This window comes from Eretmochelys imbricata, chromosome 16, assembly GCF_965152235.1.
Source record: "Eretmochelys imbricata isolate rEreImb1 chromosome 16, rEreImb1.hap1, whole genome shotgun sequence".
Classification (NCBI taxonomy): Eukaryota; Metazoa; Chordata; order Testudines; family Cheloniidae; genus Eretmochelys; species Eretmochelys imbricata.
Window position 1 is genome coordinate 23,645,511 of NC_135587.1, and position 17,016 is coordinate 23,662,526.

The 17,016-nt window shown below is 51.4% G+C and overlaps 1 protein-coding gene across 1 annotated transcript in view; it reads left to right on the plus strand.

Annotated features, from left to right (window-relative positions):
* The window catches only part of PTGS1 (prostaglandin-endoperoxide synthase 1), a 36,366-nt gene that overhangs the window by 6,638 nt on the left and 12,712 nt on the right, over positions 1-17,016 (plus strand). Inside the window, exons 3-4 of the mRNA XM_077835977.1 lie at positions 15,702-15,818; positions 16,146-16,286. Coding sequence (XP_077692103.1) covers positions 15,702-15,818; positions 16,146-16,286 — 258 coding nt within the window. The remainder of the gene's footprint in view (positions 1-15,701; positions 15,819-16,145; positions 16,287-17,016) is intronic.

Consider the following 17,016-nt stretch of genomic DNA (forward strand, 5'->3'; position numbering starts at 1 on the left):
CCTCTGGCTCTTAGAGGCGGGGTGGGCACCCACTACGGTGGCCCATGAGACCCTCTTGCCCGGTTCTGGGGGCAGTCAGGGGACAGGGAGGGGGGTGGGTGGGGCAGGGGTCCCGGGGCAGGGGCATCAAGGAACGCGGGGGGTTGGATGGAGCAGGGGTCCCGGGGGGTGGGGGTGGGCCATGACCCCCTCGTGGGGTGAGGAGGGAACTGGTTGTTAATATTTTGGCAGCTCATCACTGGTGTGGATGCAGCTCAAGCTGCACACCTGAGTCAGAAGGGCTGCATAGTGCAGTGTGGACACGTTGGCATGGTTGCAAGACCCGGGTCCAGCCATTGTAAATCTGGGTTTACACTGCAGTGTAGCCACACTCACTTTAAGTCTGCTTCCTTTCACCCAAGAGAACAAAGAAAAGAAGGAAGGTAGCAAAGTGGGCGATGGAGGGAAGGGGCCAATTCCCTCCCTCACCCCAGAGCTTTTGTCTTTGTACTGCTTTCACGCAGTGTGTGAGGTTGAAAATGGGCCCAAGCTCTGAGATGGGTGAGGGGTGACTCTTACCATCCACACAAGGAGAGCAGAGCAAAGAGCCATGCAGCAGATTGCCAGGACACAGGTCCAAAGGCTGGGCTGGAGAAATCTAACAGGAATCAGCCCAGGCTACATTTGGCTACTGCGAACCTGCTCTCTTGCAGAGAGGTGGGATGGCTTCTGCAGTAGGCCAGGGCACAGACAATGGGGAAGAACTGTAGGTTTCTTCTCCAGAGACCAGTTCAAAGCTGGGGTAGGTTACAGCTGTTCTGTTCATTCCCTCCTGGGCACCTGGCTCTGGCCACTGTTGGCAGACAGGATACTGGGCTGGATGGACCTCTGGTCTGACCCAGTAGGGCTGTTCTTATGTTCTAATCCCTCTCCAGGAGAGACCACGCTGGGCTGGACAGTGCCATAAGCTGTCACATTTCTGTCCTCCCTAGGAGCAGCTCAGTGCAGCTTCCGCAAACCTGCAAGGCAGGAAGACAAAGGGGGCCCATCCTCACAGCCAGCCCCCTAGAGAGACTTCCTCAAAGCCCATGGGAAAGCGACAGCTTGGCTGGGGCTTTTTACTTCCTAAAAGTCGATAGAAGAAAGTTTTAAAATAGTTGAGATGCATTTGAGTAATTTCTTCTCCCCCCCTCACTGCCCCTGTCTAGAGCTGGGGAGCTGGCAGAGGAAGGAGGAGGATGGGACCCCCCTCTTGTTTGGTGGCCTCTGTGCCTCGGGGGGGGGGGAGCGGGGGTGACCTGGGGTCGGGGAAACAGTCTGTTTATTTCCCCTCTGGACAGTCACCCACGTCACAAAACCACCAACTGGTCATTTCAACAGACAGGCCAGGGGCTGAAAGGGCGCTGACGAGCAACTTGCCATCTGCCTCCTGCAGCGGGTCCCTCCATTTCAGAGGGTGGGACACACTGAGGGGAACCCAAGTGTCCCTGCCCTGTGCACACAGGCCGTTGGGCTGTGGCACTGCCTGCCAGCATCTCTCACAAGCACTAGTAAGGTCTGAGGAGGGGCCGGGAGGAGAGAGGTGGGCTGGAGTCTGAATTTGCAGTGGCAGCAGCTGGGTGTATGGTGCTGGGTAACTAGGACGTGGGCTGGATATACTGGGAGACAGGAACCTCCTGCCTCCAGCTTCCTGACAACCACTCACTGGGTACAGCAGGGAGGCAGGAGCTTTGCAGAATGGCTGGGTGTGTCACTCCGCCGGGAAAAGAGTGCCCAGGAGCACTTCTCTGGCAGGAGGGCGCTGCAGTGGGGACATTCAGGGAGGCAACAAGAGCACTCCGAGGTGGGAAGTGGAGCCTAAGGGAGCTGGAGCCAACTTGGCAGGAAGTAGTGGGGCACGCTGTCCTCCGAGAGAGAGCAGGGTCTGCGAGGGAGTGCGCTGGCTCCGACTGTAGCAGGGTATCTGAAGATCTGTCTCTGCCCTGAGCTTCGGCAGGAAAGCTAGCCCCGGTGCAAGCGCAAGGGTGGGTGCAGCCTAGGAGCCTCGAGGATGGGATTCCAACCCTAATCTTCGATGATTCTATGACACCAGCTGGCATGCCAGGGAGGGGATTTACCGGCTGCTGCTACACCAGAGAGGTAAGGAAAGTTTTGGAATAGCCTTCCAAGGGAAGCCGTGGGGGCAAAAGACCTATCTGGCTTTAAGATTAAACTTGATAAGTTTATGGAGGAGCTGGTATGATGGGATAACATGATTTTGGCATTTAATTGATCTTTAAATATTCATGGTAAATAGGCCCAATGGCCTGTGATGGGATGTTAGATGGGGTGGGATCTGAGTTACTACAGAGAATTCTTTCCTGGGTATCTGGCTGGTGAATCTTGCCCATATGCTCAGGGTTTAGCTGATCGCCATATTTGGGGTCGAGAAGGAATTTTCCTCCAGGACAGATTGGAAGAGGCCCTGGAGGTTTTTTGCCTTCCTCTGTAGCGTGGGGCACGAGTCTCTTGCTGGAGGATTCTCTGCACCTTGAGATCTTTAAACCACAGTTTGAGGACTTCAATAGCTCAGACATAGATGAGAGGTTTACTTCAGGAGTGGGTGGGTGAGATTCTGTGGCCTGCATTGTGCAGGAGGTCAGACTAGATGATCATAATGGTCCCTTCTGACCTTAATACCTATGAATCTATGTGCATGGTGAACCGAACTAGGAGACATGCAGGGAGGTGGCCTGGGGCAGAAGCTACCAAGTAAGGAACAGGGGAAGGAGATAAATAGCAGGGAGAGAGGAGAAGCTGGGGCTGAGCCCAGGGGGCTGGGTAGATGAGTGAAGCCAAACTCTCCTGGCAGACATTTCTCAGAGCCTGCGCAAGGAATAGCAAGAGCTGATCCGCAGCGTATTTGATACTGAGGGAAGCATTTGCCCTGTAAAGCCAAGGGACTGTTTACTCATCTGTAAATAAGATTCAATAATACCGGCACTGTGCGGCTGGTATGGGGGGAACGGCAGGTTCGGCGGCGGCAGGGAGGAGCATCGGGGCAGCTCCTCAGGCAGGGTCTCCTCCCTGTGGGTCAGTGGGATTGGTTCATTTGCAATGCCTGGGAACAATGAGGCACAAACTGCAGCTGGTCTACAGAAGAGGAGAAAGGGTCACTGGCCAGATAAGAAGCCAACGCTCCTGAACCCTGGGAACCTGCATGCACCCAAAATGGGTCTCATGCCCTCTGCTGAGCTGTGCTGGCTGGCCAGTGCCACTGGCCTGTATTGTACTCTGCCCCAGCAGTTTATTCACGTGCCCCAGGGTTAGAGAGGGGGGAGAATCATTCAGCGAGAGTGATGTGTCCGAGCCATTTTTTCTTGCCAAGAATTTCATTCCTGTTCAGTTTCCTCACCTTCCTCTGTAATGCTCAGGGGCTTTGAAGCCCAGAGCTACATGTCGGTCCCAGCTCCACTGTTCTGGCCTGCAGCACTCACTTAGGCAGCTGGGAATATGAGGATCTTGTTACAGCTCTGCTGAGATCAGGACGACGATAGGTGCATGTTTCTGGGCACTACGCATCATCGTTTCCCCTTCTTCACCATTAAATAATTCGCCCCCCTGCTTATTGGGCTGTTCTGGCTGCCGTCTCCGAGCATTCTTTGAAGGAAAGCACCATGCAGGCAGGGGAGTGGCACCATGTCATGTCTGCTCTGCAGGAGGCAGGCAGGCAGGCAGGCACAGCAAATCGGATTCTTCCTCAGGGCCACATCTGAAGGGCTGCCGGGTAGCACTTCCAACAGTGCAACACAACCTAACCCTACACCACGGTACTGTCAAGCACCGGCCACCAGGCCAAGTGCTGGTGCGGGATGTAAACTCAGGCCCTCCGGCAAAGAGGTGAGAGAGCTGCCAGCCCAGACAGACCCAGAGCGAGCTCTACCCAGCAGAATAATGCTTAATGCAGAATACAAGTAACTGTGGTGTTTGCTGCTGCCAGATATTATTGAAGCAAATACCTTCCCCCGGGGTATACAAAACAGTCTGATAAAAAACAGCAACTGCAGTTACATGAGTGGGGATACACGTGGCAAGTTTCAATTCTCAACCTCAAGGTGATGTGAGGTGACCACTAAACGGGGTCAGGAAGAAACCTGCCTGCTGTTACCGTACTGCTGGAATACGCACATTGTCCGAGCTCATGGTCTCCTGCCCACCCGTCCGTAGCTCGCAGAGTTCTCCTACTTGGCTCCTTTACTTCATTGCCCTGGGCAGCAACTGCTGTGTGATGTGCTTAGTGCAAGTGGGGAGGGGCTGCCCTTTGGGCCTCTGCCTCTCCACAGACAGGTCCTCTGGCTGTGAACAGCTGCTGCTACAGTTAGGAGCTGACAGCCTGGACGGCCCCATGTCTGCCTGCCTTTTCGTGTCCTGGTCTTCATGTCCATGACCATGCCGAGCTGCTGGGCCCCTGGGCTGTCTATTTTTACAGCAACAGTAAGGAGTCCTGAGAAGAGGCTGCACATTCCTTCGTCATGTATGGTTTCTGCAGGACCTGCCTGTAAGACTAATATTTACAAAGGCTTCCCTCGTGGCGTGCAGCCCGCGGGAACACTGAGTGCTGGTCTCTGCTCTTAGGTGTCTGCCTGCCCTGCCTTCCACGCACAGAACTCGGCGCTAGCCAGCAGCCGTTTGCCCAGAGATACCCTCAGGCTGGCTAGACGTGACGTTGGCGCGCAGGGGGCGGTAGTGGTGCCCTCCTGTCGCGTTTCTCCTGGTCTCCATTGGTCGAGAGAGAGGAGCGCTCAGAGCATGTGTCTTCACTGCCGTTAACTTGGGTGCTCGGCCGTGGGGTCTGAGCACCGGTGTTTAGCCTAGCCTGGGCGTGAGCCGCCGGCTGCAAAGTCCTCCCTGAGTTACTGCATCCCCACTGCTGCTGCCCTCACTCGGGTGCGTCACTAGGACTTGTGGGGGCATATCTCATGGTCCTTCGTGCGGCAGTGAGCTGAGCCACTCCATGATCCTTTTCCAGGGAACTGAGGGAGAACCCATCTGTCCTGGGCACCTGCAGGGATTGAATCGTGGGAGGCGTGGAAGGTCGACCAGCGCTTCAGTGGCTTAGCCTACATTGTCAGTGCAAAGTGGGCTGGTTGGCAGCCCGAGCGGAAGCAGCATGCGGGCTCCAACCCCCCAGCCAGGCCTGAAAGCACTAGTAAACTCGAGTGAGATGCTTGTGTGTGTGGAGGGGAGGTGGCTGGGACAACAGCTGGCTGAGAGCCTGCGGTAACTGCAGGGAAGACAGACCCTGAGAGAGCAGCGGTGAGCAATAAGGGCCAGGTCCAAAGCTCATTGAAGTCACTGGACAGAGAGCGAAGACTCCACTGGTCTTCAGATCAGGCCCTGGGGAGGGGAGACAAGCCCCGGCTGTTGCTGTGCTCTGGATTGGCAATTTGGGGGTGCTTCAGCCAGTCCTCAAGGAGACACATTTTGGGGCAGGCTAGCCAGGCTTTGCTCCTGTGCCCATCCCGCAGGGTCTGAGGGCAGGCCCGTTCGGCTGGTGTTCAGCTGAGTGGCAAGCTGCCCCAGAGAGCAGCATGTGGGTCCGTGGGTCCTGAGCCCAGTCGTGCTGGCTGACACTCATCCCAGCGGGACCGTGGCAGGCCAGGAGCGCTGACTGACACACTGGCTCCTGAGCCCTTGCATAGCCTTCCAGGGCCACTCCCTCTCCACTGTCATTACTCTCACTCCAGCAAGACTGGAGTGAAAGCAAAGGGCTCAATCTCCAGCAATAGGAGGAGAGAAATCCCGCCTTCAGGGCCTGTCTGTCCTCACCAAATCTGGTGCTCAAAGATGTTTCTCAGGCACCATGGCTGTAGGCCTCCTAGATCCTCCAATCTGGATCTCCAAGCGGGAAACTGAGAGGACTGTGAAATTGCCAGTCCCTCATCAGGGGTGTTGGCTGGCAGTATCACGCACCTGGGGCAGGCTGGTTCCTGTTACTACAGCACCTTACGTTCTAAGAGCCCTTGGGCTGAGCCGCTGCCTGTTTCCATTGTTTCTTTTTGGGTTTGGATGTCACACACTGGTTCCCATTAATTCAACCCTTTCATCCTTATTTTTAAAAGCTTATAAATTGCAGCCTCAAGCCCCAAACCTGCCAAGCATCCCTAGTTTCACAGCATTGAAGAAACATAATACTCAACATCTGCGGAACAGTTGGGAGACCGGGAATCTCATTGAGTTTAGCGGCTACGAGACCAAAGGCTCACTGTGCATTGGAACGTGTATACGGCAAAAAGTCATTGCATCACACCAGCTGCCTTTAATATGCATCCAAGGAAGTCTCTGAACCATGCTAATTATAACTCGCTCTGGTTTGTGTCTCTATTTACCATCAAACCACTGTATAAACCAGGAATGTTCCACTGAGCAACCTGCTCCGGGCCCTACATGCTGTGCTCCCTGACTCACCCTCGTGTTGGTTTGGCCATGGCTCTCAGGCAGGATATTGTCCCCTTATGGAAATTTTGAATGGTGACCCCTGTGTATCCACCCAGCTGTCCTCCCACCGAGGCGCTGATACGGCTCAGTGCAGCTAAATGGTTTACGTGGCATCAGCAATGCAGTTTGGAGAGAGGCCATTGCGGGCTGGAGATGAGGATGTTCTAAACGCAGGCTTACAGACAGGGAGTGACTTGGGGCGTAAGTGAGAGCGTGACCCCAGTTATGGAGAATCTCAGGAACGGGATGGAGGCGGCAGTGACGGAACTCCTGCAACAGATCCTCTCTGCTTGCCGGAAACTGTCTGTATGTGAGACTCTCTCCCCGACTCCACTGGCATGCGCTGCTCTCTGCCTCCTCATGGACTGCGCCGATCTGTGAGAATTCCCAGCCCAGGTAACTCAATGAGCCATCCATGGACATAAGCCCAAGCCAGCACCTGGCCCCATTCAGAGCATGCTGCAGAATCCACCTGTTTGACCTGGCTTGGAAGCCTGCTTGCATCAAAATTCCACAGCTATGCAGCTCACTGACATGCCTCTCCTTGCTGGCCAGCTGAATTGGGAGTGGCCCATGCCCAGACGCTGTTCTTGTATAACTTCAAAGGACTCCGGATTTACACTCGAGAGCAGAATGAGAGCAGAACATGGCCCGAAATGCTTTACCCATCACATACTGGGTCCGACTTTGCCAAACGGTGAACTGTGCACTGAACCTGCCCCTGGCAAAGCTGTGGAAAGCTTTCTCTCTGTATTCCCGTGCCCCGTTGTGGCACTCATGAGTGGACAGGTTGTTGTCTCCCCAGACTCTTCTGTTCTCCTGGTTACTTGTGAGAGATGTTTCTTTTCCTCCAGTGGCTCTTCTTCCAGGCAGACCTAGCTGGTCAGCAGGGGGAGCTTTGTTCCCAAGCTGGCTCTGTGTTGCTGGCGGAAATAGGGTGTTTGTGTGGTTTGGGGTTTTTTTTAAGTGTACTGACAGATACACTTCTAAAGTGCAAAAATACAGATCTAGGAGCATCCCAAAGGGTGTTGGAACAGACATAGACCTAAATCAGGTTTTCAGAAGTTGCCACATTGCAGAAAAAGCAGCTCATGCTCTGGCCGAGATTTATCCTATAGACTGAAATAAGACACCAAGGGCACTGCTTCCTGTCCCAGTGCTTGTAGGAAGGTGGGACACCCACTCCTCCCAGCCCCACTCTTACCTGGCCCCAGCCACATGACCTGGGTCAGGGTTACAAAGGTTATACCCCTGCCACATGGCAAGAGAGTCATTGAATCATAGACCTGTAGGGCTGGAAGGGAGCTTGAGAAATCATCAAGTGCAGCCCCCTTCGTTGACGTGATGCAATACCAAGGAACCCTAGACCTTCCTTAACAGGTTTGTCCAACCTGTTCTTCAAACCTCCAGTGATGCGGATTCCACAACCTCCCTTGGAAGCCTGTTCCAGAGCTTAACTAGCCTTAGAAAGTTTTTCCTAACACTGAACCTAAATTTCCATTGCTGCAGATTAAGCTCATTACTTCTTGTCCTCCCTTCAGTGGACATGGACAACAATTGATCACAATCTTCTCTCTAACAGCTCTTAACATATCGGGAGACTGTTATCAGGTCCCCACGCAGTCTTCTTCTCTCAAGACTAAACATGTCCAGTTTTTTAACCTTTCCCCACAAGTCAGGTTTTCTAAACCTTTTATAATTTTTGTTGCTCTCTGGACTCTCTCCTATTTGGCCACATCTTTCCTAAAATGTGGCACCTAGAATTGGACACAGTGCTCCAGCTGAGACCTCACCAGCGCCAAGCAGAGCGGGACAGTTACCTCCCGAGTCGTACATACGATATTTCTGTTAACACATCCCAGAATCTTAGCTATTTTTCAAGGTCATCACATTGTTGACTCATATTCAGTTTGTGATCCACTCTAACCCCCAGATCCTTCTCATCTATACTGCTGCCTACCCATTATTCCCCATCTTACAGTCATGCATTTGATTTTTCCTTCTGAAATGAAGTACTTTGCATTTATCTTTACTGTTACAGTATCACCAACCCCCGAGATTCAAAAGTCACAAGACAGCCCCCCCAAAATCATGATATTGGCTTAAAACTTACAAGGTTTTAAAAATTATTATTTTTTTATTTACCTTTTGTTGTTTTTGAGCCTTGCAGGTGGGGCGGGGTGTCACGTTTTCAAGATTTTCTCCACAACCATCAGGGCTAGAAACTTAGCACTTTTGTAAATGGAAGCTAAGTTTCTCTCGTAGTCATAGAATATCAGAATCATAGAATATCAGGGTTGGAAGGGACCTTGGGAGGTCATCTAGTCCAACCCCCTGCTCAAAGCAGGACCGATCCCCAATTAAATCATCCCAGCCAGGGCTTTGTCAAGCCTGACCTTAAAAACTTCTAAGGAAGGAGATTCCACCACCTCCCTAGGTAACGCATTCCAGTGTTTCACCATCCTCCTAGTGAAAAAGTTTTTCCTAATATCCAACCTGAACCTCCCCCACTGCAACTTGAGACCATTACTCCTTGTTCTGTCATCAGCTACCACTGAGAACAGTCTAGAGCCATCCTCTTTGGAACCCCCTTTCAGGTAGTTGAAAGCAGCTATCAAATCCCCCCTCATTCTTCTCTTCCGCAGACTAAACAATCCCAGTTCCCTCAGCCTCTCCTCATAAGTCATGTGTTCCAGTCCCCTAATCATTTTTGTTGCCCTCTGCTGGACTCTTTCCAATTTTTCCACATCCTTCTTGTAGTGTGGGGCCCAAAACCGGACACAGTACTCCAGATGAGGCCTCACCAATGTCAAATAGAGGGGAACGATCACGTCCCTCGATCTGCTGGCAATGCCCCTACTTATACATCCCAAAATGCCATTGGCCTTCTTGGCAACAAGGGCACACTGTTGACTCATATCCAGCTTCTCACATGACTCCAAGAGCTGGGGGGGTTTGAGTAAAACACTAAACAGTGCAAGAGTTGGCAACACTGGCATCAGGATCCACTGACAGCAGTGGGTACTGTTCTACCACCAACGCTTGTGCAGTTTGCCTTTCAGTAATTCCAGGCAGCTGAGAGCCAGTAAAGACAAACTGGATGAAAGCTAGAACTGAAAAAAGGTCAGCGGGCAGCAAGGGACAGAAGTTGTGTGTGCCTATAGGTGGAATATGAAGCATGGTGTCTAATGCTCAGCATGAGGACTCAGGATGCGGGGTCTTCTCCGAGCTCCCTCCCTTGTGTGACTGTGCTCAAGTCACTGAACCTCTCTGTGCCAGTTTCCCCGTATACAAAACATGACTAATGCCCCAACACTGGGACATCGTGAGGACTAATAAGCATTTGTTGAGCACTCAGAGAGCCTGGGACAAGTGTCATGATAGAATGGCAACGAACCATCATTGTCCTACAAGAGAACGGAGAGTCACGGGCTGTTCGTTCATCTTGTGCCAGGGGGTGAACGTAACAGACTGTTTTCCAGGGGGAGAGCTCAGCTTGCCTGTACTCTTCTTCCTCCTGACACGCCTGGTGAATGGATCGCGGTGAACAGTCTGTCAGAGCCTTTTGAGTTTGCGTCACAGTTCGTTGACACGTGTCCCCTCGGCTGATTTCAGAGACCACGGGCTCTCTGGCCCCAGTTCTCAGTTCCTGGCCTGTGTTCTTGGAGTAGCCAGGGTTGCGTGGGAATGTCCTGCCTCAGGTCTGCTCCAAGGGACACTTGAGCTGCCTGTGGCTATGGACCAGAGGCAAAAAAGACTTGTGGGAAAGCATGGTGCTTTGGCTACTCCCTCTTCCTCCATCCCCATCCCAGACATGTCTCCTACGCCAGGACTGGGAGTGTGGTGGGTACAGAGCTGTTCCAGCAGCTCTCTGCTGGCCAGGAACCTGCTGAAAGGGTGCTTATTCGCCAGGGTCTGTTGCCACACAGTTTAAGGCTTCCTTATGGCACTGAAGCAGCAGAAAGGGGCCTCGGGGCAAACGTGAATCAGGCCCTCTTTGTCTGCAGTAATTTGACGCAGTCACGTGTCACTGATGCTGTCTCTATTTTCTAAACTGATTTTCATAGAGAAACAGTGAACAGCACAAAAAGGTGACTGACTTACAGCGTGTATATATTTCCCAATACTGGACGCTTCACGGGCCCTCCAATCCAATTATACGATCACGCAGCTTTACAACGTGTTTAAGCTGCAAGAGCAGGCAACACTAAGCCAGCTGCACCGGCATAGACATAACATGTTAGGGTAGGTGAAACAGTGATAAAATAGGAAAAGAAGTAGATGAATAGGGAAAGAGAGGCTTGGGGCTTGGAGGGGAAAGGAAAAGAGGAGTTTTGGGTGGAATGGAGATCTGGCATTCTTTGAACCAACTCAACACTTTTTATCCAAATGTGTCTAGAAACAGGGTCCACATTTCCTCAGATATTGCTCTCCATGGCAATGATAAGCTATTCTTTCTTTGGCTGCCAACTCAGACAGGGTTGAATCTGTGTTGACTCCACGAACTGTGACACTGCTCTGTGACCATGCAGTGTGGAAAGGTTTGAGAAACCTCAGTGGCTAAGGACAGTGCTGTTCCTGGGTTTTAGATGCTGCCCTGCCTTGGGATGGTGGATGGTGGATGCTCTCTACGCAAGCTGCTGCAGGGCTGTGAAAAGGCCCCACAGTGACATCACTGTTTGGCTGCGGGGTTAGTGTTTAAACAGGGATCACATTTGTTTCCAGTTCATTGTCTACCACCAGATGTGGAATAATCTAGAGAGTAGCAGAAATATTCAGCCTTTGCCGTGGAGAGCCCTTTTAAGGCATCCAGTGTTTATGAACAAAGACTGTTTACATAGGCTTGGAGTCACTCCACCACGTCTGCAGTTAAAACATCCTCCCAGATTTGGGAGAGTTGGAACAGCCCTTCTTTCTGGCTGCTTTTATTCTGATCCAACCACTACACTTCCTGGCCCTTGGGAGTTTACTTTACCCCAACTTTATTGCTTCTCAGGAGCTTTGCTTGGGATGAGGTAGAAGCCCAGGATAAAGGTGACTCAGTTCTGGGCTGGGGTGCTCAATCAGAGAGGAGAACTGTACTGCAGCGTTATCACCACTATCCACAGGGAACGTGTGACGAACCACTGTCATCCAGGTGGCTGCTGCCAGGCTTTAGAGGTCATTTTCAAAAGGAGGGTTGGGCTCCCAGCTCCCACTGCCTTTCAGTAGGGGACGGGCGCCTACCTGCCCCCTGTGCCTTTGGAGATCTTGCTCTCAGCGAGAGGGATGGAAGGAGAAGCAGATGCTTTTGTTGTGGACATTCACAGCCCTGATCTTTCCAGGCCACTTGCTCAGCAAGTGTAGATTGGCAGAATTCTGTTAGCTTCAATGGACCCCCAGGGAGGTTTAGCAGCTGAGAGACAGTGATTCCTAACAAGCACTCCAGGGGCCGAGTGTCTCACATCTCTGTTCCCCAAATGGTTTTCTCGTTGAGTCTGGCAATCAAGAACTGTCGCGTTACCATTGAGTGTGTGAATGAGATGAACTTCTGCTGAGGGACAGCTGAGATTTGGATTGGTTCTTCTTTGGGGCTTCAGATAATTCTAACACTTGACCCAATGTTACTGGGGAAAGGGAAAACCTGATCTGTGCTTGCAACCAAGGAGAGTCCTAGCAATTGTCAACATGGCATCCTCTACCAGTATCACCGCAATCACGGCCTGTCCTCAAGGAAAGGGATGATTGCAAGAGGCCTGCGATTCCAAAGGCCGTTTGTATCACGTCACAACTCTGTTTGTTGAGGTCATAACTGAAGCAGGTTTGTCTAGAGCTGAAGGACTCAAAAAAAGGGAAACCTTCCACAAATTGCTTCCTCTCCAGTCTCCACTACCGTCTCCTGGAAAAGACCATCTGCACTTAGCCTTTCCTCGCAGGACAAGGAGCTTGCAGAGCTAATTTGCATTGAAAATCCTTAACCAAATTTCCGTGAGCTGTTCTCACCTCTCTCCATTATTAGTGTCTAAGCAACCATCGCCTGCCAAAGTGTCTCCAGGAATGGGACGACAGATACAGCATTTCAAACGCCCCTTCGACAATAGTACCCCTGTTCTGCAAGCTCTCCAGTACCTCGGGACTCCGTAGTAATTCCACCCACACATTGACACATTCAGGAGGAGGCTGCAGCAGAGCACACTTGCACGCAACAGTCGGAGCTAACTGGATTAAGCAACCCTGGCAGAACTCCTTCCAACTCCCCTCTCTCGTCCCCCATCACCCATCCACTCCCTGGCTACTTCCTCTCAAATCTTTATCCCTTTCCATGTCCTTGTTTGTCTAGCGTAAATTGCAGGGAATGTGGCCTATCTATGTTTGCAAATTTACAGTGCTACAAAAGTGATTGATAAAGGATCTTGCAGCCACAGCTGTGATGCTGTTTCTTTGTCATGCAGAGCCCTGTGAATTGGCAGATGAACCGGGATTTACCAACTTCTTCCACCAAGGTCCCCCAACAGACATCAGATGGGCTGGCTTCACACCTAGGACTCAAGGTGTCCTCGCAGTGTAAGGGTCCTGCCCTCACAGCCATGCAGCCCCCTGCCCGGCTTATGCAGCTGAAGACAAGACCATGCAAAGCAGGGTCCTGCTGTTGCAAGACGTGGCACGTTGTCTTAAAGAGGGTTTCTGCCTCCAGGGGAGGAAGCTTTTCATTTATGCAACAATTCTATCCCTAGGGGAGTCTCTCTCTCTAGCTGGAACCAGTTTCTGCTTGTAGCTTCCCAGGCACCCTTGCACCCATCCCAGCTCAGAAGCTGGCCACGCCATGGTGCTGAGGGTCACAAGGAGGATTAACTGCTAGCCCCTTGGGCTTCAGAATGCAGCTTTGACATGACAGTCCGATCCTGAGACATGCTGAGCAACTGAAAATCTTCCTGGCACTAATCCCAGCTCAGACCCCGAGTCCCTGTGCAGCCGTAGACAAGTCACCTCCCAGCTCTTTGCCTCGGTTTCCCCCTCTGTGAAATGAGATAATGCTACAAGGATCCATTAGTCAATGCGGGAAGACTCCGATCACTACTACGGGTTTAATAGCCCCTGATGAAGTGCGCCGGGCCCTTAATAGCCTCCAGCGTTGGGCATGTGCTCAGTGTCGATGTCAGAATTGATACAAAACCTCCCCAGGGAAGCAATGGGTGGGGGGGATGCAAGATGCCTGGAAAGCAACAGGTTTCAGAGTAGCAGCCGTGTTAGTTTGTATTCGCAAAAAGAAAAGGAGTACTTGTGGCACCTGCTACAAGTACTCCTTTTCTTTTTTTGAAAGCAACAGCCTCCTGAAGTTCTTGGGTGTGCCTGGCCCCAGAGGGGGGATGGTAACAGCATCCACAGTTCAGCAGCTTCTCTGGCTGCATTTCACATTCTTTTCATGCTTACCCTGTGATCTGCTTTTACAGGGCGGCGAGGGCATTACTTCAGCCTGGGGCAAATCTGGTTAATAACCCAGAGCTCTGAGTCCTGACCATGCCCGAGTCTATGCACGCACAGCAAGTCCCTGCTTCTCTGCCACCTCCCAGCTTTACATGAAGAATACTGCAGTGCCCAAAATGCCTCCCAGGCACCAGCTGGGACCTACAGGAGATCTTATCTTTGGGAGCAGAGCATAGGCCCTGTAGTGTGTCTCTGATTCCCTTTAGCCTGGTTTCCTGGGAGCTCGTTAGCACACAGGCAGATTAAGTCAAAACTCTTTGTATGGAGCATTCAGCGAAGACATGGGAAACTTATCGTGCCTCCTTCCCAGCTCCGAGCTGTACTCTCAGGCAGAGCTTTGCAGGCAGAAACCTGAGAGTTCATTGATGCAGAATGTTGGTTCGAGCCACTGATCTTGCTAGGAAGAATGAAAGAGAACAAGAAAACAGGAAATGTAAAAATGGCCCCTGGTCTAACATGGGGCCATCTGCCAGACCACAGGAGACTGCAGCAGGGTAAGGGTCTCCCCTGGCCTCATTCCCTGCCATGTCACATGAGCCCCCATCACCCCTGGAGTGACTTGCTGATGGTAAATTTTCAATGAACATCCTTTAGGCGTTGTGGATTCTGCATGGGATGTGGGATACTCTGGGGAGTGCTGGCTCACTTATCTCCAGCCTCCAGACATCATGGCATGTGACTAAGCCTCCTGTTTCAGAGGAAGTGACCCTGCGAGAAACAACCCAGGAAGCAGCCATTTCCATCCATTCATAATAAGGAAAGGGTGTTGGGGAGCTGCAGCTTCTGGTGTTTCTGCTAACACGCTATTTTAGGTTAATTAATTCCCCTGGCACGATAACCTAGAGTGCTGACCTGATCTCATAGCAGAGCAGACCCTGGGAGCATAATATGTGGCCTTGCAGCTAGATCACTCAACCACTAGAGGTCATGGTGTGCTGGATAGAGCTTCAGACAGGGTGTGGTCCCTGGTAAACAAAGGAAACCAAACTGGGACCAAGCTGTGTGGAAGCCTGTTTGTGGCTGTAACCATTTCCTTTAATAAATGCCTCCTATTTCAAGTGGTGAGTGATTCCCATGGCAAACAGCAAAGGAGAGGAGGCGCCATTGCACCCAGAGTGCCCCTTTCAAGCAGGCGGGGGGAATCTGGGCACACGTACTTAGCATGCCCCTGTAAGGATGTGGTGCTGATATCAGCTAGTGCAGGGCTTTGCTCCTCCCTGTACATATTTCTGCCATGCTACTACAGTAAATAATAATACAATCTGCTTTACAGGCACAAAACTTGAAAGCCTCTGGGGGCTTAACAAAAATAGCTGAAAGCAAAGTACTGGACATTATATGTAGGGAGTGGGGGAACCCCTTTTCTCTCTGCCTTGCTTGACTCATCAAGTAACTCTCCAGCACCAGCCAACGTATATTTCTCTTCCTCCGCCCCATATATCATTCTAAGAATGCATGATCATGCACTGACTATTGTAGGACAAATGCTGCTTACCTCACTCTGCAGCCTGGTGGCCTTTGATTGGATTCCTCACTCCACAAATGCTTTCCAGGAATGTCCTAGTTGGAATCTTTGCAGTGACTGGTATTCGCAGCTAAGCACATAGGGTAGAGTTCATCTCACAAGGCCTAGGTACCACTGGGCTGAAGTGGGACTTAAGTGGTACCTCATGCTGGCTCTCTGCTCAAGGGCAAATGTCACTCCATGGGGACCGAGGAGCTGCCAAATCAAGTAATGTCCATGGGTTAACAATGAAACCTCTCTCTCTTTCTTCCCTTAGTGAATCCATGTTGCTATTACCCATGTCAGAACAAAGGGGTGTGCATGAGGGTCGGCAGGGAAAGCTATGAATGCGACTGCACCCGGACAGGTTACTTCGGCACTAACTGCACTTGGCGTAAGTTCACCCTCCCTCTCTGCCTTTGGGGTGGAGGCCCGGGGGCAAGGTAGAAAAATAGCAGCTTCTGCAAAAGGCTTCATTCAACTACACGAGTAGGAGTTGGAGCTAATCCCAGCTCAGAACACTGCCCCTAGGACTCTCCCAGAGGCACAATGAGTGGCAAGGCACTCAGCCAATGGAACGCAAGTTAGGAGCATTGTTTCATAAGCATGTGCTCTTACTGGCTGACCGCATGCTGGTGTCAGCGGGACTTCGGCAGCTGTCACTACAGAGGAAAGTGTTCGCCTTACTTTACTTAGTAATAAATTTGCTGTTTCCTCCCAGCTGAGTTTTGGACACGACTCCACATTATGATAAAACCAAGCCCGGCCTTCTATCACTTCATCCTGACTCACTTCAAGTGGCTTTGGAACATCCTCAATAACACCTTCATTAGGGACATGCTGATGAGACTGGTGCTAACAGGTGAGGCTAGGCTCTTGGGTGGGAATGTTTAAATTAAAGTCCACCCTCAGCTCTGGCCACTGGAGTTCAAAGTGTGTCTTCACTCTCGGGGCACTGCTGAGATCTCTCCGTGTACCTGCTGCCCCAGTCGTGCTGCTTTTCCTGTTATCTTCATGTTTTCGTAAAGCAGATGTAATCCATTTGCACTTGCAGAATGAGGTAGTGTGTCCAGTGGTTGGAGTAGCAGGAACTGAGGCAGAACTCCTGGGCTCCATCCACAGCTCTGGCTGAGGGAGGAGTGAAGTCTAGTGGCTGGAGACGGGACTGGGACTCAGGACTCCTCGGTTCTGTTCCCTGGTCTGCCAATGACTCACTGTGACATCAGCAGAGCTGTGTGGGTTAGAACCCAAGCCTGGCTTAGCAGGGGGGCTATGGGTAAGTTTCACGGCCAAATTAATTGTCAGACAAATATCGGCACTGGAAGTTAGCAGGATGCTTTCCTGAAAGTATGTGGATAATCCTATTAAATCCATCGGCCCCCCCACTTGCCTCCTCTTCCTCTCTTTTCATTTCCCAGTCCCCCCATTTCTATCCCCCTCCTTTGAACCTGGCTTCTGTTCTTTATCTTATCTTATCTTAATAATTTTATTTTAGTTGGATTTTTATAAACCAGTTTAGTTTCTTGGTAACCTGTACAATACAAATAATTGATTTAAATTTTAAGTTCTAATAGAAGTTTTGTATAGTATGT